This window comes from Enhydra lutris, unplaced genomic scaffold (genome assembly GCF_002288905.1).
Source record: "Enhydra lutris kenyoni isolate GAN:26980312 unplaced genomic scaffold, ASM228890v2 scaffoldscaffold3, whole genome shotgun sequence".
Lineage (NCBI taxonomy): Eukaryota > Metazoa > Chordata > Mammalia > Carnivora > Mustelidae > Enhydra > Enhydra lutris.
The window spans coordinates 45,150,320-45,177,148 of record NW_019154087.1 but is presented as its reverse complement, the minus strand read 5'-3'; the positions used below and the strand labels follow the sequence as shown (position 1 = coordinate 45,177,148).

Genomic DNA, 26,829 nt, shown 5'->3' with positions numbered 1-26,829 from the left:
CTGAATGACACTGTGGTCACTTTTGAATTTAGGCAGTTATGAATAAAGCTACTATAAAATTGACATGCACATGAGTTTTCCACTCATTTGGGTTAATCTCAAAGGGTGCAACTGTTGGATCATAAGAGTCTGTTCAGTTTTATAATCAGCTGCCAAATTCTCCTTCAAAGTGGCTGTACCACTTTGCATTCCCAAGAGCCATGAATGAGAATTCCTATTGCTCCACATCCTCACTAGTAGTTGGTGGTAGGTTCTTTCTTTCTCTAGTGTCTACATACTATTACCTTATTATTCTCTTGTCAATATCTATTTTATTAATGTCTCCTTTTCCATTATGGCAAGGCTCCAACACTCCCATCATTTGACATAGACCTCTGTGCACACGTGCAAGTCTTTCTGTGAGGTATAGTATAAGCAAAATTGCTGGCTCAAGACACAAACATGTAACTTTCTGTTAGTACTTTTTATTGTGGAAAATTCACATTAAACTTAAACATCTTAACCATTTTAAGTGTATAATTCAGCAGTAGAAGTACATTCACAATGTGGAGCAATCATCACCATTACCCATGTTCAGAATTTTTCATCACCCCAAACAGAAACTTTATACCCATTAAAGAATAACTCTCCATTCTCTTTTCCATGCAGCCCTTTGTAACCTCACTTTACCTTCTGTCTCTGTGAATTTGCCCATTCTAAGTACATCATTTAAGTGGATCATGTAATTTTTGTCCTTCTGTGTCTGACTTATTTCACTTAGCAAAATGTATTCAAGTTTCATCCATGCTGTAACACATGTCAGAATTCCATTCCTTTTTAAGGCTGAATAATATTTCATTTTATGTATGTATCACATTTTGTTTATCCATTCAACTGTTGTTGGACATTTGGATTATTTCCACCTTTTGGCTATTGAGAATAATGTTGCTATGGACACTGGCATACAAGTATCTGAGTCCCTTCCTTGCTTTCAGTTCTTTTGGGCATGTGCTTCAGAGCAGAATTGCTGGATTATATGGTAACTCCAAGCTTTAATTTTTGAGAAAATATTAGACTGTTTTCCGCAATAGCTTCACCATTTTACATTCCCACCAGCAGTGCACAAGGCTTCAGTTTCTTCAACATTTGTTATCTATAATTTTTTCTTACATAACATATGTGAAGTAAGTGTTTAACTTTGAATTTAGTCATTTTGCCCTTCACTGGTAGTATAATACAAGCTTACTCCCTGCAGTTTTCCCCAAAGTGGTTACTGGTAGTTTAAATCTGATAATCTGATGCCTGAAAATAATATTCCATTATTGTTTTAATAGCATGTCTTTGATTATCAAGATTTAGCATCTTTTCATCTATCTACTGATCATATGTATTTTTTCAACGACTTATTACCCTTTGATCATTATTTTATTGCATTTTTTTACCCTTTTTTGGGGGAAAGATTTTATTTATTTATTTGATAGAGGGTGAGAGAGAGAGCATAAGCAAGGGGAGTGGGAGAGGGAGAAGCAGGCTTCCTGCTGGGCAGGGAGACAGATACGGGGCTCAAACCCAGGACCACGGGATCATGACCTAAGCCAAAGGCAGATGCTTAACTGATTGAGCCACCCAGGCACCCCAGTTTATCCTTTGCTTAAATATTTTTAGAAACTGTGTGATAGATGGTAATCACTTGGTTATATATGTTTGACTTTTAATGTCTTTCAATGTACAAATTTTAATTTTTTTTGGCAAATCATCTATCTTTTGGCTTCCAGATACTGTGTCTTACACAGAAAAGCCTCTCAATCTAATACTGTACAAATAGTTTCCTTCTGTTATTTGTATTCTTTTGATCTTTCACTTTGTAAAAGGCCTCTGGTTTATTTTGGAAATGATGTGAGCCAGGGCTCTAAATTCAATTCATTTCGATAGATATCCAATTATTCCTATAACTCATTTACTAGTCTGTCCTTTCTCTACTGAATTGATAAAGATGTATAGAATCTTTGTTATAAAGTAAACAAGCATGCATAACCCTGTTTAAGGTTTCTTTTTACTGCTATACTTATGTTTGTCTATTCTTACACAAGTAGCAAGTTTTAATTACTATGGCAATATATTTGTTTTGATATCTAGTAGGGAGAATCCCACCTCATTGTTTTTATTTTTTTTAAAGTTTATTTATTTATTTACTTGTCAGAGAAAGAGAGAGAGAGCACAAGCAGAGGGAAGGGCAGAGGCAGAGGGAGAAGCAGACTTTCTGCTAAGCCAAGAGCCCGACGGGCTCTATCCCAGGACCATAGGATCATGACCTGAGCTAAAGGCAGACACTTAACTGACTGAGCCACCCAGGCATCCCTCACCTCACTGTTCTTTAATACTTTCTTGTTCCTTCCTACAATTTCTCTACCACATGAACTTGAGTATCATCCAAAATTATCTAATGGGATTTTGATGACCACATTAGCTATATAGACATAAATTGACATTTTTACAGTTTTCTCATTTGTGAATTTATTGCTCCATTTTTTAAAGAGCTCTTTCATGTCCTTCAGTAGAGTTTTGTAGTCTTCTTCATGTATGTCTTGACCATTCCTTTTTAGATTTTAATATTGTTTTGGGTGCTACTGAGGGAAGCTAATGACCCCCTGCCTAAGTCTATCACTGTATGGAATGTTCTTTGTCACAGAAGTTGATCTCAAGTGTTACTGAATCTGAATAAAGTCAGTCTTTTTTTAATGGTTACAGGAAAAAACTCTCTCCTGCCGTCTGGATTGTAAACTCCAAGGCTACAAGGAAGCAAAGAGCCCAGATCACTATCGGCAGCCATTTCACAATAGTCTAGAAAGCCAACTTTAGGACGTATCACAAAAAAGGCAAAGCTAATATAAATGCAGAGAAACAGAGTCACAATCTTGATTAAACGATGCCTAAAGTATGTTCTACTTTTGAAAAAATTTAATTTAAATGAGTCATTAAGTCAATTCCACCTTTATCATTCATGCCAAGTAAATTTAAGTGTTCTGCCATTACCACGGTAAACATCTTAACTATTACAACAGATAAAGCTTTAATAATAGTCTATTTCATTTACTGCTGGCTAGCAATGAATGCTGTGAATTATTTTGGAAGATATCAGATTTAAAACATTCTTATTCCTCTATATTGGGTTATAGAACTAAGTCTCAAAGAATAAGAGTGGGTGGAATGAAGTGACATATACCAGGAAGTTCTTCATTCAAAAAGCTTTTATAAAGTGCCCACTATATACAGTTTGAAAAATATGAGCTTGAATCTTTTCACTAAATTAATATAGTAACGAATAACTCAAGGCATGTAGTGAGCACTGACTGTTGAGTATTTTTGAATTTTTTCCTTATGCAATAAGATAGTTGCTCATTAAAAAAAAGAACAACAACACTCTGTGAAGCTAGCAAATCAGTACTCCACTTAACAGGGAGATCACATTTCCAGCAATCCAACCTGGGCAGCACACTAAAGAACCTGGAAATGAGAAAAGTATACCAGAAATTTTAAATAACGGACTTAGGAACTAACAGTGAGGATCCCATTAAGAAAGCAACACAGGGGCGCCTGGGTGGTTCAGTGGGTTAAAGCCTCTGCCTTTGGCTCAGGTCATGATCCCAAAGTCCTGGGATCAAGCTCCGCATCAGGCTCTCTGCTCAGCAGGGAGCCTGCTTCCTCCTCTTTCTCTGCCTGCTTCTCTGCCTACCTGTGATCTCTGTGTCAAATAAATAAATAAAATCTTAAAAAAAAAAAAAAGAAAGAAAAGAAAGCAACATAAAGGGAAAATGAAGCCACTTGGTAAGTGCATACTTGAGAACCCAAGGAACTCAAACTCTCACACATAATATATCTGCTGAAGATGTGAAGAAATGAACTATGAATCAGAGCAGTGCACAACAAACAGGAAATAAGCATTCTTTCAATTAGGAGTATTAGGAGTATGTATGTTCAATAAGACTAAGTAATAAGAGGAGAAATGGAAAACTAAAGAAATTACAAGAAGGAAAAAGCAAGAAGATTTGGAAATGAACTACTTGAAGCTGAACTATCTGAAAATGAACTATTTTTGATTTCTAGGAAGTGATAAAAAATTAAAAAGTAGTTAAAAGATGTGGAAGATAAAAACAAGTCCTGTTAACAGAAGCCTTATATAGTGTAGTGAAAACAGACTTAGAAGTTGTAACTATAGTCAGAATCCAATTAAAAGTCCCTCAGATATTTTGAAGGCCAAAAACATGAAAAATCCAACTGACAAAGTGAATCAAGTTAGATACAAAATTACAGAGGATTAGACTCTTCAGACATGAGAACTGGGTTCTAATATGATAAACTCAGAGATAAGCGGTATGCAGCAGAGGTTACTGTCTACCAACATCCTCTCTTCCTTGTAAGAGGACCCCAGTGAATAGTGAAAATAAATGCAAATTAGTACGTCTGTCAGTGGGGTGAGCAAGAATATCTCCTAGATAGGAAACCTCTATTAAGAAACTTATCTGCTTGAGAAGGAAACCCAAAATCCACTTGGAAGGGCAAGCCTAAAATTATTTGGAATGACATACTTGTTTCTTCAATAGATGAGTTTCTTCTTTCTTTCTTTTTCTTTCTTTCTTTCTTTCTTTCTTTCTTTCTTTCTTTCTTTCTTGATCAAGGAGAGACTTAGAATTAGGTATAGAGATTTGGGGGGGCCTGGGTGGCTCTGTTGTTAAGTGTCTGCCTTCGGCTTGGGTCATGATCCCAGGGTCCTGTGTTCGAGCCCCACATCAGGCTCTCTGCTTGGTGGGAATCCTGCTTCTTCCTCTCCCACTCCCCCTGCTTGTGTTCCCTTTCTCACTGTCTCTCTCTCTCTCTCTCTGTGTCAAATGAATAAATCTTTAAAAAAAATAATAAAGATGAGATTTGTATTAATATTTTTGTATTAAAAAAACCTCTATACATATTTTGCACTGTACTCATGGGGTAAAGTCATAAAAGCAACTTAATTCTGCCCCCAAATGCCATTTTAAAAACAGCTCAATGTGGGAAGTACTTCTCTGCCACTGGATGAGGAGGTAGGAGTCCATGACTTCCCTGATGACTCTTACTATCTACAGTGATTTTAAGTTGTGAAGCAAAGCCTTGAATCGGAAATTACACTAACAAAATAATACTTTCAATCTTGATTTAAAGGTAAGATTTCCCTTTTCAGCCACAGCTGGTTGCCAGTGGGTCTTTTGCTAGAAGAAGGACAATGTCCTCCTCTCTTTCCTGGACTAGAGTTTCTGTTCTCCCTCCAGTCCACTGCCTGGAGAAGGGGAAAGAAAAAAGGTAAAGGGATAGAAAATAGCATAGACTAGGTACTGTTGCTAAGATGTCTCAGTGCTCTCTGGGCTTAACAGATGTTTAAGCTAAACTCTTGCAAAGCTACACTCCTGGGTTCTTTGTAGGCTTCCCTTTTGCATCCTCCTAATCATAATCCCCACAATGCAGAAGGTACATTCCTCTGAGGGCTACACAACAGTCCACTGGCTCACCGTCTCCCTTCTCTAGCTTGCCCCTCATTCCCTTCCAGTCTGTTTTTTCAGAAGTTCGTTCCACACAGACTTTATGCTAGGTTCTAGTGCTCTGTGGGTGGAATTGAACGCAGCTGCAGTGCCTCTTGCTCTCTCACTTTTGACTATGGCTCACATGTTGCCCATGGAGACACTTATACCCAACACACTCCAGGATTGCTGGCCAATTCCATACTTTCATGTAATAATTGACAGAATCAAACAATACATAGATGGTAAAATGAGCAAAATTATTTTTACATGAGGAATTGGCTATTTTCGTACAGTCTTTCAAGAGCACTGTGAAATAATATGCCCAAATTTTACTCTCACCATTTCTGAATATTTGTAAGAATTAAGATTGTCCACTATTAAAATTGTTAATAAAAATATGCTGAAATGTTATTTAGAATGTTTTTGATCCAATAACTTACTCAGTTTCTTTAAGTAATTTAGTTTCTTTAGAAGCTACCAATCTAAAATACAACAAATTACTTGCTAAGAAGCATCAGTTAAAGAGTTTAAGCTCAAAGTACTATTTAATTTAAATACAGATGTTAAATGTAAAACCTCAAATTTCTATTTAAGTCATGTTAAAGATTTACTTTTTTTAAAAAAGATTTTATTTATTTATTTGACAGAGAGAGAGACAGTGAGAGAGGGAACACAAGCAGGGGGAGTGGGAGAGGGAGAAGCAGGATTCCTACCAAGCAGAGAGCCTGATGTGGGGCTTATCCCAGGACCCCGGGATCATGACCTGAGCCAAAGGCAGATGCTTAACAGACTGAGCCACCCAGGTGCCCCAGTCATGTTATAATAAACTCCACATTAAATTTATAAATCCGAAGAACAAGTCATAAAGAGACAACAGTGTTGAGAAAGTGATTAGAGGACCTGCTCATAAAAGGCTTTCATCTTTTTAAGAAAATAAAGTCCATTCTTCTTTTTCTACTTCTGCCTCTTATGGTAGAAAGATTCACAAGAACTTAGATTTCAAGGGATTAAAAAGGTAACCTAAAACTTTCTCTTCCATAGCCAAAATAGCTTTAGCAGAGTAAAGGGAACAACCCAACACATTTGGATGGTAAACTAAAGAGTCAAGAATAGTCAACCAAACTAAGATTCACAGCAAGTTTAAGTGTTAGAAATTATTGAAAGGTGAGATAGATATAAGTTTTAAAAATATAATAATTAGGGGTGCTTGGGTAGCTCAGTTGGTTGAGTGTTGAATTCTTGGTTTCAGCTGAGATCATGATCTCAGGGTCCTTGGATGGAGCTCCATGTCAGGTTATGTGCTCAGTGTGGAGTCTGCTTGAGATTCTCTCCCACTGACCACCTCCATCCCCTGCTTTTGCACTCGCTCACTCTCTTTCTAATAAATAAATAAAATCTTTAAAAAAAAGGTAATAATTAACAAAATTTAAAATTGAGGTTGTTTTGCATCTAATCTAAACCAACACTTACAATAAATACAAATAATAGGGAGCATGACCAAAGCCCTATATTTGAATCTGATGAAATATAGGCCTGGAAGTTTGAACCACACCTTTGGTCAAGTAAGAAACATACTTAAACAAAAAACACCCAACTAACAGGGCCATTCTGGTGAAACTTCTAAATAGATAAAGCAGCCACAGACATTATAAATATTGAAACATTAAAATGTATAAAATATTGATGTTTTTATGGGTAAAGCAAGTCAAACTAATTGAAATTTTAGGGCTATCCCAAGAAATTAATATATATATATTCTTCTATCTTGACACTGCCACCACCTGGTGGCAGGATATCAAAATTGTAGGCTCAGTTTTTTTGTGGAGTCAATCTCTTCCAGGTTGGCTGATTTGTGGAGAAGATAGTTATGAATGAAGAATGGAGGTCACAAACCTGTAACTCACATGAAGCACAGAAGAGTACAGAGAATTCTATAGCTCCAGAGTCAGGCTTTTCAAATATCCAGCAACTAGCTCCAATAACAAAGGAAAATAATTCTTGAAGAAAAGTTTAAAAAGCCTAGTCCAAAGCTACCTACTACTAAAGAAAACATAAATAAATATAAAAGAGAAATCATGAATCTTATCAAAAATCTCTGAATTCTACGGAAAAAGTCATGCAAGTTTGAAGCTGTAATATTACCCATTGTAATTATTAAATTCTTTACCAACAAAAATACTTAGTTTATATACTCCATCCACTCCGAATTTTTTAGTCACTCAAACTCAGCAAACATATATTTATTCTTGGGGCGCCTGGGTGGCTCAGTGGGTTAAAGCCTCTGCCTTCGGCTCAGGTCCTGATCCCAGGGTCCTGGGATCGAGCCCCGCATCTGGCTCTCTACTCAGTGGGGAGCCTGCTTCCTCCTCTCTCTCTCTCTGCCTGCCTCTCCGCCTACTTGTGATCTCTCTCTCTGTGTCAAATAAAAATCCTAAAAAAACAAAACAAAACAAAACAACAACATATATTTATTCTTAATTATCTGAGATGAGGAGAATAAGAACATTCAATGTAAAAGACATGACTTCTAAGTGCCTATAGATATAATTTTGCAGACCCTGTTAGTTGCCTCTTTTTTTTTTTTTTTAAAGATTTTATTTATTTATTTGATACAAAGAGACAGTGAGAGAGGGAACACAAGCTGTGGGAGTGTGAGAGGGAAGCTGGCTTCCCTCTGAGCAGGGAGCCCAATGTGGGACTGGAATCCAGGACCCTGGGATCATGACCTGAGCCAAAGGCAGATGCTTAACTAACTGAGCCGCCCAGGTGCCCCTGTTAGTTGCTTCTCTACAGCCTTTCTCTGTAAACAGAACTCCAGCTTTGTTCAGATTGGGGTACTAGTATGCTCAGAGAGAAATGCGTCCCCTCCCAATCCCAGAGGATGAATTATGATGGCTTACCCTTCCAGCGTGAGCATGTGACTCAAAGCTGACAGAGGAACATTAAGAAAAGCCTAGTTGGGAAAGGGGGCATTCTGGGATTTTTTTCCCGGAAAAAAAAAAGAGATGTACAAGAAGCAAATCCATCTTTCTTTCTTTCAGCTTTGAACCCTGTCACAGAAGACACAGTAGGTGCAGTAGCTACCTGGATCCAAAAGGGGAAAGCCAAAAAATGGCAGAGAAGCTAGTCATCAATCCACGGTTAGAGTGACCAATCCTGACAGCCCATCTCCAAACTTCTTATATAAGAACCCCTACTATTTAACCTACTTTGGATCTACTTTTCTGTTATTTGTGGCTGAAAATATCCTGATTCATGTTTATAAAAAAACCCATAATGTTGGGCAGCATTTCCCAATGGAACATTAATCCCTCATGACAATGGGTCAATTAAGGGGCACCTGGGTGGCTCAGTCAGTTAAGCATGACTTTGGCTCATATCATGATCTGAGGGTCCTGGAACTGAGCCCCATGTCAGGCTCCCTCCTTTGTGGGGAGTCGGCTTGTCCCTCTTTCTTGGCCTCTCTCATGCTCATGCTCTCTCTCTCAAATAACTAAATAATCTTAAAAAAAAATGAAATAAATAAAAATCTTTTAAAAAAAATGGGTCAAGTAAGATTCACAATGCATATGCCAGCATATTATAGGATCTGAGAACTCAAATAAACTAGTTTATCTTTATTAATCCAGGATCCCCCAATACTTTTCATTATAGAACTTTCCTTTTAACTAACACCTATTATATATCCATTCCACAGAATTACTTTGGGTAATGATGAGCTAGTGTCCCGCAAATCATAACTCAGGTAAAGTGGTAAAAGAAAGTATGGTAAAAAGTGGTAAAAAGAAAGTGTGGAGTTTAAAATTCATGCTTAATCATTCATATACATGATACTTCTGAGGCTAAATCTTCCCCATGATGAGATTACTATAATCATGACTAAGTAGTGGAAATCATCTTTACTGCTATATGTTGTAGACTGAAAGACAAAGAAAACCTATAGGCCAAGAAGGAAGGCTCCTAGACCAAGAACACAGTATCAGGGACTGAAACTGAATAGAGCTGTATTGATTTAAGCTTTCATTCAACATTTATTATGTCTCTTCCTGTCTCAATAATTGCATTAAATGCTAGGGAGAAAGCATGATTAAGATATCTCTGCCCTCAAAGAACGTCTGCTGTGGAAATAAGGCACATAAATACTTCACTCTATAAAAGGAATATATATAAGATGGTCAAAGCACAAAGAAGTTCTAAACTATTGAGGAGGAAGGGATAAAACTCAGAAAAGATTCTTAAGGTGGGTCCTAGTGGATATATGTCTCTGGTTGCTGTGCAGGTCGGAGTCTGTTAGTTGCACTAGTAAAAAAAGCCAGCCAGGCACAGCATGTAAAAACACAAAGATATAAAATGAGTAGCACTTAGGAAGCTATAAACAATTCAGTATAACTGGTCTGTAGGGCTAGCAAAGGGGTAATAGAAGGCTATTAGGCTGGCTAGTGGCGGGAGCTAGATTACAGAGAGCCTTAAGCCAGTCTGAGGAATCTGGACTTTATTATTCAAGAGTGAGAAAAATATAAAGGACGTTAAAGATAACAACTATAGCAGATAGGAGAAAGTGAAGACTGGAGACGGGGAGACTGGTGAAGAAAATAATTCAAAATTCTGGGCCAGAGATAATGAAAATCTAAGCCCAAAAAGTGGCAATGGGGCTGGAGACAGAGACATTTGAGATATCACTGTGTAGAATCAACTGAGGTTTTAGCATGAGCTGGATAACTACCAGGTTTGGGCAACTAAGAGGACAGTAGTTCCAGGGTCTAGGAGATACAGAAGCAGGTTTGGGTAATGAACTGAGCTGTGAACATAGGACTGCGATTTGCCTGTCAGCCATTCAGGGAGAGAGGTCTAGTTAGTAGCTGAACACGCAAGTGTGGAGCTCCAAGCAGAGGTATAGGCAGGAGATAAAAACTGGGAAATAAGAGGTATGCAGGTGGCAATGGAAGTCACAGGAATAGATAAGATTTCCCAAGAATGCTCAGAGCAAGAAGGGAGAGGGACTGAGGAGAGAATGCTGTGGGCCAGCCTAGGGATCCCTAGTTTGTCAAGGAAGTTGCTTGAATTTGAGTTATTTTTCCCTATTTCAAAAATCTTCACAGAAAACCTGTATCCTAAGACAGAAGCCACCTAGGCTAAAGTCCCATGAATGGTAGTCTTAAATGATAGTCCTTCAAAAATGAGACTCGGGTAAAAAGAATATGCAAACTCTTCCTTACAATTAGGGAGACTGAAGTACTATTTTAAAGCTTAGATTTATATCAGCTAAATATGTTAGCACTAGTTATTTCACATCAATTTTGTAGAGCTCTTACTGGTGTCACTTAGATCTCTGGTTGAAAAAATGAAAAACAAAATGGAATAGGAATGAAATAATAGTCATGAATCTAAAACAGGGCCTTGATAATAATTTGGAAAACACCAGACTAAGATTATTACAGGAATGAAAATAGGGCAAGTACAAGAAACACTAAACTAACTAAAGGTAACTGACAATAATTGGTAATGGATTACATAAAAGTTAAATAGAACCAAAATTAAACTTCCAATGTGAAGGCACCAGAATTATGGAAGTGACAGACGCCAGGATGATCTCCATTTTCTATATTCTTAGACATGCTCAGTTAAAATTTGAAGTCTGTAAAGAATATGAAGTTTCTTTTAGAGCTACAGATTTTACTCAGATATTGGTTATACAGATTAAAACTGAAGTCTAAGGGATTAAGTGTGGAGGAGAAAACATTCTTTAGAATCAATCTCGAAGGACATGAGAGAGAAGAGAAGAAAACAGGAATAAATGATAATAGAGTAGTACCCCCTGCTTATCTGCAGGGGATACAGTCCTAGACCCCTAGTGGATGCCTGAAACTTCAGGTGGTACTGAACCCTACATATACTGTTTTCCCCTATACATAGATACCTGCGATAAAGCTTAATTAATACATTAGGTACAAGAAGAGATTAACAACAGCAACAATAAAACAATTACAATATGTTATAATAAAAGTTACGTGAATGTGCTCGCTACCCCTCTCAAAATGTCTTATGGCACCAATACTCGCTCTTCTTTTTGTGATGAAGTGAGATGAGAAAACATCTGAGTGATGAGATGAAGTGAGGTGAAGGACACAGACACCGTGACATGGCATTAGGTTGCTGTGGGCCCCGTGACCACACGTCAGAAGGAGATTCCTCAGCTTCCGGATACCATGGAGAACAAAACTGCTGATAAGGGGGGGGACCACCATGGAATGGCCAGAGAACTTTTAATTATCAGGAGTAAGGAGCTCTACAAGGCAGTCAACCTTGTCAGAACTGGTAGAAGGAAGAAATTATGAAGAGAGAGCAAACCAGCAGAAAGGCACTGAAAGCATTAAGTACTGGCACCAGAAGCAGTGAAATCCAGCAGAAAAAACTGAGGCAGCAGTATAATGAATTAAGAGTTTGCTCCCTCTCTGCTACTATGGAATAGTACCTGATCATTTCTCTTTGGCTGAACATGTTAACATGCAATTCATTTATGGTCTAGTTTCCTTCTGAATCAAAATATGAATTTGCAAGGACATGGTTAGCATGGTGTTACAGGACTGAGAAAGCGCACCAACACTTTTTGAAGGACTGAATGGCTCCCCACTTCTTATGGTAAAGGCTTTCCAATCGGGTGGATGGCTTTCCACTGTCTGGCCATTGTCCCCTTTTAACTCCCTAAGGTCCTATCAGTCCATTTCAGTCATTCTACTCTAGTCACACTGGCCTCTTTCATGTTTTGTAAATTTAATGTGTTCATAAGGCCTTTGCACCTGCTGATTTCATTGTCTAGATAGGTCTCTCTCTCTGGATGTTCCTCCCCAAGATATCACAGGTTAACTCCCTCTCCTTCCAACTTCGCTTTCTCAGTAAGGTCTACTCTGACCACTTGATTTTTAAATCTGCACCCTGCCCCCCAACTCTAGCACTACTCTTTTTTTTTCATATACCCATCACCTATTCATATAATACACAGTCTGCATGTAATTATGGTAACTATGTTTATTGTTTGATATCTGTCTCCCTCTACTAGAAAATGAGCTCCACAAAGGCAGGAATCTTTATCTGTTTTACTCACCGACACATGTCCCAAGAGCCCAAAACAGTGCCTGGCTCAGAGCTGAAGCTCAATAAATACTTCTTGGATGAATGAACAGATGAATCATGGGGAGAGACAGAAAGTGAGTCTTCTGGAAGGTGTGGTGAAGCTTTTTCAACACTGTCTTTGAGGATATATCATATCCAGATATTGAAAAAGTTCAGCCCAGGAAGAGAAAGCTGGTAAGGAGGAAGCCAATAGAAAGCATACAGACTCACCATAGCTATGCTTGAGCGCAGATGGCCTTGGTGAAGAAAGAAGGGATGTGATACATGAACAATAAACGAGTATCTCCACGTGTGAAAGTTGGGGAAGTAAGACCTGATGCTCTCAATCTTCTCCATCAAGTAGAATGCAATTATCAAAGCTGCTGAAAGGGGCGTCTGGGTGACTCAGTTAGTCAAGCAACTGCTTTTGGCTCAGGTCATGATCCTGGAGTCCTATGATTAAGTCCAACATCAGGCCCCCAGCTAGGTGGGGAATCTGCCTCTCCCTCTGATCCTCTCCCATCTCATGCTCTCTCATTCCCTCTCTTTCAAATAAATAAATAAAATCTTAAAACAAACTCCTGAAAGACTGAATTTTACTTAGGAACTACAAATGTTAAGTAGCTTTGTAATTTAGCTTACTAAAGAGGAGAAATAGTTGCCAACTATTTACCTTGTTGATATAATGTGATCTTAAAGAAACCAAATTCCACAAAAATCAAAGTCCCTTCTTATCTGAAAGAAATACTAAAAATGATAAATCAAGAATGGAATTATTACGGGTGCCTGGGTGGCTCAGTGGGTTAAAGCCTCTGTCTTTGGCTCAGGTCATGATCCCAGGGTCCTGGGATCGAGCCCCGCATTGGGCTCTCTGCTCAGCAGGGAGCCTGCTTCTCCGTCTCGTTCCACCTGCCTCTCTGCCTACTTGTGATCTCTGTCTGTCAAATAAATAAATAAAATCTTAAAAAAAAAAATGGAATTATTACAATTTCTCCAGCTGGACTTTATTCCTTATTGAACATCTTATGAACAGAAAATGACTAATACAATAAAGACAGAACTTCCACTGAGAAAAACCAGCTTGATTTTGATATATTACTTCTCAGGATTTTACTTCCTAAAAGAAGTCCATTTTGGAACATTAATTAGGCATAATTATTGATGCTTATAAGGTGATTATGCCATTAGGTGACGATTTTCTGGCTTACTACAGGAAAAACAGGCATTACTCTTCTTTCCTCATTAACAAAGGAGTAGAAGACTTTACAAGAGAGAGATAAATATAAATTTTACTGATAGCTGCACTGAATTCTACAAAACTAACATTTTAACAAACTGAACATAAGTTGATAATACTAACGCAGCAAGTAAATGTCATTCCAAGCAATTTTATTTATTACTTTCTTTTGTCACTTTCTTTTTTCTTCCTTCATGTTGTAAAAATAATGACAAGAGCAACAAATTATAAATACAATGAGCCATACAGTCTCCCTGTGCTTTCTGCTATTAGAAGAGTCATTAAACTGTTACACTAGGTAAATGAGGGCCTCCAGCAAGCCAGGTCCTGTAAGGGACATAGTATACACATGATCTCACTGGAGATTTTAATATTGCCATTTTACGGATTAAGAAATGGAAATCCAGAGACAGTAGGTAATTTTGACTAGGTAGTAAATGGCAATACTGCTAGCTGAAATGAGGTCACCTAGATGTCAAAATCTACGCTTTCCAAAGAGAATCCTGTCCTTGTGGGTATCATATGTTAAATCTGTCAACATTTTAAATACTAATAAACAATGTCCAGAACAGGGGTGCCTGGGTGTCTCGGTTGAGCGTCTGCCTTTGGCTTGAGTCATCTCAGGGTCCTGGGATCGAGCCCCGCATCTGGCTCCCTGCTCTGCAGGGAGACCACTTCTCCCTCTCCTCTGCTGTTCTCCCTGTTTGTGCTCTCTTTCTCTCTCAGTGAAATAAAAAAAAATCTTAAAAAAAACAAAAAAAAAAAACAAAAAACAAAACAATGTCCAGAACAATTTCAAATGAGGTATCTTCAAAAACAAACTATATTTTGAGCTATATAGCATATACTTAGCTAAGATTAATCTTTTGAAATAACATATTAAAATAAAATGGTATCTTTGGTCAAGAAGAACCTTTCAGGGGTGCCTGGGTGGCTCAGCTGGTTAAGTGTCTGCCTTCGGCTCAGGTCATGATCCCAGGGTCCTGGGATCCAGTCCCACATCGGGCTGCTAGGGGACTGCTTCTCCCTCTCCCTCTGCCTCTGCCCCTTCCCTGCTTGTGGCTTTCTCTCTCTCACTCTCTCAAATAAGTAAATAAAACTTAAAAAAAAAAAAAAAGAACCACTTTTCAATGCAGCAGTAATCAAAATTATTCAATAAGTAAGACCCTCTGGCATTTAAAAAAGTAGAAAAACCTTGGGCAGACAATATTTGTAGAAGTATAAACATATACCAATGAAAATGTATTTGTACAGCAAAACTAGCAAAAAAAAAAGATCATACAAGAAAATGGTCAAGTATTACCATATTTCAAGGAAGAATGAAAACACAAATATTATTTGTTGATTATATCAGTTTAGCCCAGCATTACTAGTGCACCCCAAGGGGGGAAAAAAATCAAAGATAAAGCAGAGTGTTTTCTGTATAACTCAGGTATTCATAGAAAATGGACTACATTATCAATAAACACTTCATTATCTGATCAATTATGTTGATAGTTGATAGCTACAGTTATAGAACTTTATACTCCCATAAAATAATGTCCTGTTTATGTTACTATGCCTGAGGCCAACCCTTTTGGCTCACTGACTCATCTAATCTACCTCCAACCTCCTTCCTCCCATACCCAGTTCCATTCCCAGTTCCCTGCAGAGCTAGAAGTGGCAGTGTGACAATACTTCGACCTATAAAAATTAAGTAAAAGCCTATTAGAGAGCTTTTGGAAAAGCTTTTGTTTTCTTGCTAAGAGAGACAGCCATTCCAGCAACTTCCCTTTCCCCTCTTCCATACCATTCTTCAGATATGACAAGAGGAACTGTGGCAGCCATGTCATGATCATGATGGAAAGGCCAAGGGGATCACAAAGATGCTGACTCTGATACCACTGCGTCACTGATCAAGACTAAGACACACCTACCTCTGGACTGTGTGTGAGAAAAATAAACTTCCATTTCAGCCACCATTAGTCAGATACTCAATTACTTGCAGACAAAAGTAAACTTTATCAAACCTCCTAGAAAACTTTAAAGCTAATAAGAATGGAGTTTAGAAGCTGATCAGTTGTATGATGTGTTCCTTTATTTGTTCAAATTGCTAAATGCCTACTTTCTATCAGGCTTCATGTTAGGTTTGGGGGAGAGAAGTTGGAAGATAAAAAAGTCTCTTAGTTTGAACCACAATCTTAATATGAAAGAGAGAGGTATAAATATGACAAGTGTGATAAATGCTCTAATAGAGCATGAACAGACTTCAATAATAGCAAAGGGGAACCATGAGATTTTCTTTCTTTTTGTTTTTGCAGAATTCAAAGTCTAGATGTAAATCAGAAAACTCTAAGACCAACCAGGACCAGTCCTGCTCTTTCGTCCCAAATGATCAACGAAAGGTGGGAAAGGAAGAAGAAAGTCTGGGAAGCAAATGAAAGTTAGACATTGGTGAGGATTTCTGATAACCCTGACCTACCTACAGCTGTTGTCCACACTATTAGGGCACAGGAAGTGCAAAGCAGCACTCTGGCCTATTGTCTTCAGGAGCACAGTGGGCTTCAAATTGCTCCATCTTATTTTTACAGACCCAGAGTGGTCTGGGAGACCTCGCTGGGAGAGAGGGTGCCCATGCCCAAGGAAGAGAAAGAGTACACTAACTTGAGTAGGAGACGCAGCTGCAAGGCAGAGAACTAAGAAGGAACACTGGTATTTTAGGTGATGCCAGCCTGGGTAAATGCTAAGGACCAGACACTTCTTCCAAAACCGTTCCTATGTAAGCCAGAATACAGATGTTCATCCCAAAGGGAAAGTGGGCCGCTGGGGAGGGAAGAATCCAAACTGGCTGAATTTACCTCAGTTTATTGAGAAATCCTTCAGGTGACTTCGTTTTTTACTACCAGGTGGAATAGGCTCAAATTTGAACTTAGGTTTAATTCTTGCCCATATGAGTTTGTAAGTTGAGCATTTATATTGGCTATGTAAGGATCCTGTATATATTTTTACCCAAAAACATTATCACTGTCATCATTTATGCTACCTGAACCTTTCAGAGAATATAGAGAGACAGCATGTGTTCTCCATCGACATACACAGACAAGCAGCAAAAGGGAAATCCACTTTTAGGTTAAAAATGCTGTTTTTTAAAAATCTGAGCTTTGTAGACTCAAAGTGTACACTACTCATGACTATGGATTCTACTCCTAAACTTCTCCCCAGCCTATTTTCCTCCACCCTAGAGCCAGTGTCTTATTTCAGGACTTCATCGTCTCTTAGCTGAACAATTTTACAGTGGACATTCCAACTTACCCTCTGTTCTGCCAGCAGAAGCATCTTTCTAAAATAAGGCTCTGAAGGGCACCTGGGTGGCTCAGCTGGGTTAAGTGGCTGCCTTCGGTGCAGGTCATGATCTCAGGGTCCTGGGATCCTGCCCAGAGTTGGAGTTGGAGTTGGAGTCAGGGCTCCCCACTCAGTAGGGCTGTGCTTGTCCCTCTCCCTCGACCCCTCCCCTCAGCTCATGCTCTAATAAATAAATAAAACATTTAAAATAAAATAAGGCTCTGATTATCTCATGTCTCTACTCAAAATCCTTCAACTGAGAAAGAGTCCTTTATTATCTGCCTACCAGCTATATAGTTCATTCATCCCTTACACAAAATGGAGCAGTACAGAACAACACCTCATACATGAGGTGCCTGACTAGCTCAGTCACTAGAGCATGTGACTTTTAACCTCAGGGTTTTAAGTTCAAGCCCATGTTGGGTGTAGAGATGACTTAAAAAAAAAAATCTTAAAAAAAAAAAAAAAGATTCTGTCACACATTATCTAGTTCTATACACATCAGGTCTTTGCATAAAATAATAAAAGCTAAAGCATTACTATGTATTGCGGCACCTGGCTGGCTGAGTCTGTAGAGTACGTGACTCTTGATCTCAGGTGGTGAGTTCAAGCCCAACATTGGGCATAGAGTTTTACATTAAACAAAACACATTTCTATGTATTAGTCATTGCTGTAAGCAGCTATATATAACACATTTGATTATCACAGCTACCCTGTGAAGTAGGAAACATTAGGAACATTTTACATATGAGAAAAAAAGAGGCAAAAGAGATCCCTAGTAAATGGAAGAAGTTGGATTGGAATCTAAAGAATCTTGGTCTGGAGTCTACTCTCTTAGGCCACTGCCTTAACATACTGGTCTCTGTTACCCACTATGCCCTTCACCCTCAAGACCCTTATGAGCTCCTGTAATTCTTTTCAGAACAAACTTAAATGTCTCCTTCCTTAACTGCAAAGGCTATCCTCAGCAGAATTAACCTTCACCTCCTTTTATACTACATCTTCTTCAGTATAACACATATCACACCACCATGCAATGATTTGTGGACATGTGTGTCTCCTCACTAGACTGTGAGGTTCTGGGGACAGGAACTACCTAATTTATCATTATGTCCTTCTCATCAGTTTTAATGCCTACCGCAGCATCTTTAAGTTACAATAAGATAATCTATTAGGGTCTTCCAAATCAACACACTGTGTCTGAAATACAGCTTAGCGTGGATTTCGAAATGTAATGCTTAACTTTCATAAAAAGTTTATTACTTGCCTTACCAAGTACAGAACATGAGACACAAATTTGAATATTTTTATATTGCCCAAAGAACTTAGCACACTGTACTGCATAATTGATGGCTTATTTGGCACCTTAGAAAATGTTAAAGAGAAACATAAATTATAACCATGAGGCTTTTAGACTGTCTTTAATAATGATCAATGCATACAACCTAAAGGCAAGGAAGAAAAAAGAATGTGTTTCTTGATTTAATTTTCAGATCTACTACGAGAATGTCCATTCTCAAGAGATGAATACATTCCTGTACATAATCACTGGCAGAAACAAAGCCGAACAGAATGATGAAAAAGAAAGCCAGAAAACAAGCAAGCAAGAAAGAAATGAAAGAAGGAAATTTAGAGTTCCTCCACTCTCTCTCTAATCTGGAAGTAATTAACAAGAAACTCAAAGGAAGCTAAACTTTCACTTTGGCAATATGCTAAATAAACTAATCCTTCAAGTGCAACCTTGAATTTGGAATCTGATTCACTGCCACACTAAGTGAGTACTTTCTATCCTATATAAATCCCAACATCTCTTGCAGCACTTTTAATCACAACTCTATTATACTTTTCACTCTTAATTTCACTCTTTCATGGGCATATATCTTATCTTTAGCACAGGTTACAAGTTCTTATAAAGCATGAATGTTGACTTTTACTTCCACAAGCTACCTCCAGTATTTGGTAAAATGTTTTGCATGTGGTAGACCCTCAAATATTTGTTCTAACTGAATAAACTTAGAGTGTATACTCCTAGGTATAGGAGAATATAAAATATAGCTGAATCTTTGGCTGCCACATACTGAGCACCATATCACTTAATCTATATCACAACCCTTTCGAATATAATCTCTATTTTACAAACTGGGAAACTGAGGCTTTAAAGAGTCTAAGAAATTTTCTGGAAGATCCTACAACTAGTAAGAAGTGAGGTTGTGATTTCAATCCATGTCTCACTTTGAACTACTTCTGTTTCCATTAAGCCACATTACTTCTTTAAAATAAGTGATCTTCAGAACCATGGCTGAGGGGCACCGTCTGATATTGACATGCCATCTCAAATTTTAGTGAAAGAATAAAGCGGGTTTAGGTCAGTGAAAAGGCACTGAGTTTTGTTTGTTTTTTAAATAACTATTTATAGCAAATGTCAAGGGTTATCAACCTTTTACAAATGATTTATCATTTGTCAAATCATTTATCAAATGATTGTATCATTTATCAAAATCATGTTTTTCATTTACTTCTGGAGTGCTTAGAACAGAAGGTATAGGACTACTGTCTAGGTGTTCTCTTCTGACTTGACCTGATTTCTGAGCATGTGTGTGAGATTAATCTTTGACCTCCAGCTTGTAAATGGGGGAGTGGAGAGAGAGGTGAATCACAAATACATCTGATGCCAACTCTCAGACCTGTAGGGAGAGGAGTATGTTAATTGTAACTAATCAGAGCATCGTATTCCTCAAACATTCAGAGCAGTGATAAAAAGTTCACTTTTTAAAAACAGATTCACTGAACTAGAGATTCTAACTAGACCTCTTCCTTACTTCTACTAAGGTTTGCCAAGCTCCTTCCCTTTTAAGTAGATATCATGCAAAATCCAGAGGCAACGAAATAAAAAACGTACATTAAGCCTTTTTTTCCCTGAAAGATAAAGAGTTTCTCTGGCTTAAGAAATCAACCAAGAAATATTTAATCAGCACCTGTTATGCCCAATTTCGGGCACAAATAATTACCTGGAAGAAGGTAATGAATTAATTACCTACTAATAAAGAAATAATTACCTGGAAGAAGAATGAAAAGAACAAAAGACTGGTAGAAAAAAGTTCAGAGAACAATTATCTAATAAAGGATTTTCATCCGGAATATATAAAGAATTGTCTAAACTCAAAAATAAAAACAAACCAAGTTTTAAAAAAGACCAAAATAAGGGGCACCTGGGTGGCTCAGTTGGGTAAGCATTCAACTCTTGGTTTTGGCTCAGGTCATGATCTCAAGGTTGTGAGACTGAGCCCTGCATTGGGCTCCACGCTCAGTGTGGAGCCTGCTTAAGATTCTCCCTCTTCCTTAACCCCCCACCCCCAACTCACACATGGGCTCTATCTAAAAAAAAAAAAAAAAAAAAAAAATTTTTAAATAAGAGATCTGTATCAACACTTTATCAAAAGAAGACATATGGATGACAAATAAAGACGTGCAAAGATGCTCAACATTATTAGTTTTTGGGGAAATGAAAAAAAGACATAATGAGATATCACTATATACTTATTTGAATGGGTTTCATACCAAGTATTGACAAGGATGTGGGAGGACTGGAAGTCTCATACATTACTGGTGGGAATGTAAAATGCCATAGAATTTTAGAAAACAGTTAAATATACACCTACCATATGATCCAGCCATTCCACTCCCAGGTATTAATCCAACATAAATAAAAATATATGTCCCTACAAAGACTTGTACACAAATATTTATAACAGCATTACTTCTAATAGCTCAAAACTAAAACAAAAAAACCAAACGTCTATCAAAAGGTAAACAGACTGTCATATCTCCATACAATGGCATATCACTAAGCAATAAAAATGAATGAATAATACAGCAACATGGATACATCGAGATAATTATGCTGAGTAAAAGAAGCCGGGAAAAAAGAGTATATACTGTATAATTCTATTTATATAAAATTCTAAGACATATAAATCAATGTATAGTGACAGAAAGCAAATCAGTGCTTGCTTGGGGATAGGGGCAGAGAAAGCAGGGAAGGGAAGGTAAGAGAGAAAGATTAAAAAAGGGAATGAAGAAATTTTTAGGGATGAAGGATATGCTCATTATCTTGACTGTGGTAATGGTTTCATGGACATATACATATGCCCAAACCTACCAATTTATAATCTTTAAATATGAGCAGTTTTTGTACGTCAATTATTCCTCAATAAAGCTGTTAAAAACTAATCAAGAAGGTAAGACTTAAACACGTTAAAGGCTAAACAAAATTTAAAATCTGTGGTTTGTATCCTCTAAATGGCCCCAACGTTTCCTGCTCCTTGGTATGTATGCCCATCTGCAATCTCTGCTTATGTGTGGGCTGTGTTTAATGACTGTTTCATTAAAATAGAATGTAGCAGATGTAAAAAGATGTCATTTCCAAGATTAAGTTGTCAACAAATCCAGTAACTTCTGTCTTGGACTCCCCTGTTTGCTCTGTGGGAAGGCAACTGCCATACCATGAGTTGCCCTATGAAGAAGCCCTTCATATAAGGAATGAGGGAGGTCTCTGTTTAAACTCAGTCCAACAGCATTCAGGGGACTAAATCCAATAACCATCTGATTGAGTTTGGAAGCAAATCCTTTCCCAGATGAGCCTTCTGATGAGAATGCAGCCCTGCCCAACTGTTTGACTACAACCTGATGTGAGACTCTGAGCCAGAGGTACCTAACTAAGCCATGCCTAGATCCACAGAACTGTGAAATATCAATATTTGTTTCTTTAAGCCCCAAAGGTTTGGAATACACAATTTGTTACAAAGTGATAAACAACTAATAAAAAATCTAAGTTACCTTTACGGAAAAGAAGTCTTCAAAGCAATTGTATCCACTTAGAATACTTTCTGATAAAATAACAGAATATTTGACTAAAACTGGATTAAGCAAAGGTTAATCAGTCCAAGGCTAGTGCATATCTCAAAATGCCACCAGAAACCCAAGCCCTTTTTAGTCATGCTCTAACATTCTTAAGGAACAGGTCTTCCTCCTAATGTTTGTTATTGTAGGGTTACAATATAATCTCATGTCCACATCATGAAAAGGGGAAAAGACTGTGCCTTTATGAGGAGAGTAAACACTTTCCTACAAACCTCAAAGCTAGTCTTCTACTTACATCTCACTCATGAGAACTGTTTTCCATTGCCACTCTTAGTTGAAAGGGAGTGTGGGAAGATGAGCATTTTTTCCACAAGACACACTGCTGCCTCAACAAAGTGTTTTGTTAGCAAAGAAGAAAGGGGCAATGTTCATTACATAGAAAACCAGCAGTATGTGCTAAAGCAATACATTATATTATGGTAAAACAAAAAATATAATAGATTTAGAGAAGGCCCAAAACAATGTAAGCTATGGGAGCTTGAGATGGTTTCTGAGAAGAGAGATGGTTAGAAATTGGCTAGGTAGAAAAGAAAGGCAAGGGAATTCTCTAAGAGGATAAAAGAACAAAAACCATGAAGGCAGGAAAATGCAATAAGGCCTAAAAGTAAATTACCCTGTATAAAGCATCTGATATTATGACTAACTTAAAAAAAAAAAAAAAGCCGCTGAGTGATGAATATGCATGTTGCTTCCTAGCAGAGAAAACAAATGCAGCGTCATGTTTAAAAGATTAAAAAAAAGGGCAAAAGGATCTGAATAGACACTTCTCCAAGGAAGATCGCAAATGGCCAGTAAACACATGAAAAGCTGCATGACATCATTAGTCATCAGGGAAATGGAAAGCAAAACCATAACGAGATGCTACTTCACAACCACTAGGATGGCTCGAGTCAAAAAAGTCAGGTAATGATAAGTTTCAGTGAGGATGTGCTGAAACTGGAAGCTTTACACACTGCTGGTAAGAATGTAAAATGGTACAGCCAAATTAGAAGTCTGGAAGTTCTTTAAACAATTAATCATGTTATCAAATGACCCAGCAATTCCCAATAGAAATGAAAACATATGTCCACACAAAAACTTGTGCGTGAGGTTTACAGCAGCATTGCATATAAGTATCAAAAGGTAGAAACAACACAAGTGGCCATCAAGTGGTGAATGGATAAATAAAATGTGGTATATTCATACAATGGAATACTATTTGGCCATAAAAAGGAATGACGTACTGATACATACTACAACATGGACAAACCTTGAACACATTACACTAAATGAATGAAAGATACACATTATGTAATTCCATTCATTTGCAATGTCCAGAACAAGCAAAATTTACAAGACACAGAAAGTAGCTTACTGGGGGGCACCTGGATGGCTCAGTCAGTTGAGTGTCTGGCTCTTGATTTTGACTCAGGTCATGATCTCAGGGCCCTGAGACTGAGCCTCAAGTCAGGCTCCCTACTCAGCATCGAGGCTGCCTGATATTCTCTCCCTCCTCCTCTGCCCCTCCCCCTGCTCACATGTGCTCTAAAATAAATAAAATCTTTAAAAAAAAGAAAAAGGAAAGAAAGAAGTAGCTTACTAGTTGCCTACAGTTAAGGAGGGGTAGGTGGGCTGTTACCACCTTGCTCCAAACTACCATTACTTCACAACTGGTTTATTCCAATAACTTAATCTACCTGTTTCCCTGCTTCCATTCTTTGTCCACTAATGGATTCCAAGTGCCTAGAATAGTATCTGGTACACAGAAGACAGAAGGTATTCAGTAATTTTGTTGTTATTCTGACTCCAAGTCCTGTGCTCTTTTCCAGTGTTTTCCCTTGATTTATTTTCAAATATCTATCCTGGTAGAAGAGAGAGTGCTACTCAGCATACAAAACCCCTTCCTATTTCCAGGAATTGCTGGGGCCAATAAGAGGGAGCTAGCGCCCATCACAGAAACTAGAAACCCCAATTATTTATTTCCCCAGCTCCCCTGACAACTAGAGAGTGGGCCTGTAACCCAGTTGGCCAATCACTCGTACTTCCCCAAACTGTGACTGGTAGCTAAGCCAGAAGTTTTTTTTTAATTTTTTGAGGTTTTTTTGAGGGGGGAGGGGCAGCAGCAACATCTGCTTCTTTAGCCAGGGTCAGGAGCACCAGTGGAATCATCTGAGGGCAGCAATGTCAATAGAGCTAGGTACAGGGGTCATGGCATGGTTCTGGGGCAGCAGAATCCTCACCACACAGGATATATGGTGTAACTCTGGCTGTGGCCTGGCGGTGCACTTTCCCTCAGTTCCTGCCTACTTCTAGAACTGGGTTTCTAGCCTTCCCAGTGATTCTGTAAGTCCTTCTTGTATCTTCCAATAAATTCCTTTTCTGCTAAACGCAGCCAGACTTAGTTTGTGCTGCTTATGATTAAAAACACAGACTGACCAAGGGCTGCCTACAAACTCTGACCTTAAACCCAGGAGCAGCACTGTAAAAAAGTGGTGTTTCAGAATTTTCCTGTGAAGAAATGTAATCCCATATTCTTTCCAGACAGAAAAAAATTCATCTCCTTTACTATTCTTGATTAACTTTTCCTATTCCTGTTATCTTCCAGAAAATCAGAGATCTTCCTATCTCGTCCCAAAAGAAGTCCATAGCCCATTTCCCTAAAGTTCCAGTTTTTGCATACACTGTAAATGCCACATGATAATTCACCCCTTCAGTTGCATAAAAGAATAAAAAAATAAAATTCAAATGTAGAGGAATCTCGTAATGCAGACAGAATACATGTTCTTGGAAGCAACCAAGAATACAAAATACATGTTGCTTGGAAGCAACAAAACAAGTTTTGTTTATTCATAAACAAACTGCAGCACATCTATGCAATGGAATATTGTTCAGCAATAAAAAGAAATGAGCTACCAAGCCACCAAAAGACATGGAGGAAACTTAAATGTATATTACTAAGTGAAAGAAGCCAATCTGAAAAGGCTACAGACTGCATGATTCCAACAATAGGACATTCCAGTTAAAAGGCAAAACTATAGAATAGTAAAAAATGCCAGTGGTTGCTAGGGATTAGGGGAGAGGGAAGGATGGATGAATATTGGCGCATGGGAGATTTTTAGGGCAGTGAAACTACTCTGTATGATCCCGTAAGTGCAGATACATGACGTTTATGCATTTGTCAAAATTCATATAACATACAGAATGTGAATCCAAATGTAAACTATGGGCTTTATTTAATGACAAGGTATCAGTGTTGGTTCATCAACTGTAACAAATGTACCACACTAAATGCAAAATGTAAATCACTTTTCAAAAGTTCATGTTATGCCATTTTACTTTTATGAAAGACCTATATTCGTACCTATTTTGCTAATTCAGAGAAATCTGAAGAGTATTTTTGCTTTTACAAAAAAAAGATAAAAGCAAAAATAATGTCTCAGTGTTCATTTTGTAGCAAACCAGTATAGAGGTAGCATATACTCAGATCACTGAGCGTAGCCCCACCAAGTTCCTTCCCTGGGAATGATACTCAGCATTTTAGTGTCAACCTCCACAGCTTTGAGCTGTATCTATGAACATCTGCGCTTTATCTTGATTTATTTTGTGCATCTGTTAGCAAGATGGTGTCTTACAGGTATCACAAAAACCTAAGAGAGGCTACTTTTGGGGTCATGGACACTCAAATTTTTTCCATATAGATTTTGGTAATTGCTTTTTCTCTCTATGCCATTTTAGCTTACAAAAGGTTTCATAGGAATGCTCCACTTTTGGTTAGTGGAGAACTAAACAGCTGACCACAGAACAATGCAGAGGTGAGGAGTGACCCTCGTGAAGTCAAAAATCCACATATAACTTTTGACTCCCCCCAAACTTAACTACGAATAGCCCACTGTAGGCCAGAAGCCCTACCAATAACATAAACAGTTGTTTAACACATATTCTGTATGCTATGTGTATTATATACTGTATTCTTACAATAAAGGAAGGTAGGAAAAAGAAAATGTTAAGACAATCATAAGAAAGAAGATAGATTTACAATATTACATGTATCGAAAAAAAATCCATGTGGAAGTGGACTCATACAGTTCAAACCCATGTTGTTAAAGAATCAACTGTATTTGGGAACTTTCTGTAGCTTCCCATCCAATTTGTAACCCTAAAAGAAACTAAAATAGTATAAAAAATATCATGGCATATGGAAGGATGAAAGTTAAAACATTCTAAGCAGCTTGTGCTGTTTAAGAGAAAGAGATCTTGATTATCCTTAGATTTTGACTCAAATAATGCATGTTAAAAATTTAATGGAAACCACTAAATGAAAAGAAGATTAAATGAAACAAAATCTTTTTCTAAAAAGCAGATCTGTAATTTTTAACTGTGATGGCTTACCTGAGATTCCAGAATCTCCAACTTGCGTTTCCTCGCATGAAGAGCTTTACTTGGAAAAGCCCAGTAATAATTAGACGTTCCAATCCTCTCACAGTCGACCATACCATCATCAACCAAACTTTGAAGGACTTCTTTCACTGACATAGCAGCTAAAAGAGATCATTTTTAAAGATGCTATATTGACACATCATAAATATAATTAAAAGGCTAAAACTGAAGATAACACTTGCAACAAATATTACAGATCAAAGGTTAATAAATTAACAAATAAGGAGCTTTTAAAAATAACAACAAAAAAGGCAAAACACATCAACAGAAAAACAAAAGTATATCAATGGACATCT

General features: G+C 37.8%; 1 protein-coding gene across 2 annotated transcripts in view; it reads right to left on the bottom strand.

Annotated features, from left to right (window-relative positions):
• The window catches only part of LOC111156897 (meiotic nuclear divisions 1), a 67,392-nt gene that overhangs the window by 25,206 nt on the left and 15,357 nt on the right, over nt 1-26,829 (bottom strand). For both annotated transcript variants that reach the window (XM_022518034.1, XM_022518038.1), the window contains exon 4: nt 26,486-26,634. In XM_022518034.1, the coding sequence (XP_022373742.1) occupies nt 26,486-26,634 (149 nt within the window). The remainder of the gene's footprint in view (nt 1-26,485; nt 26,635-26,829) is intronic.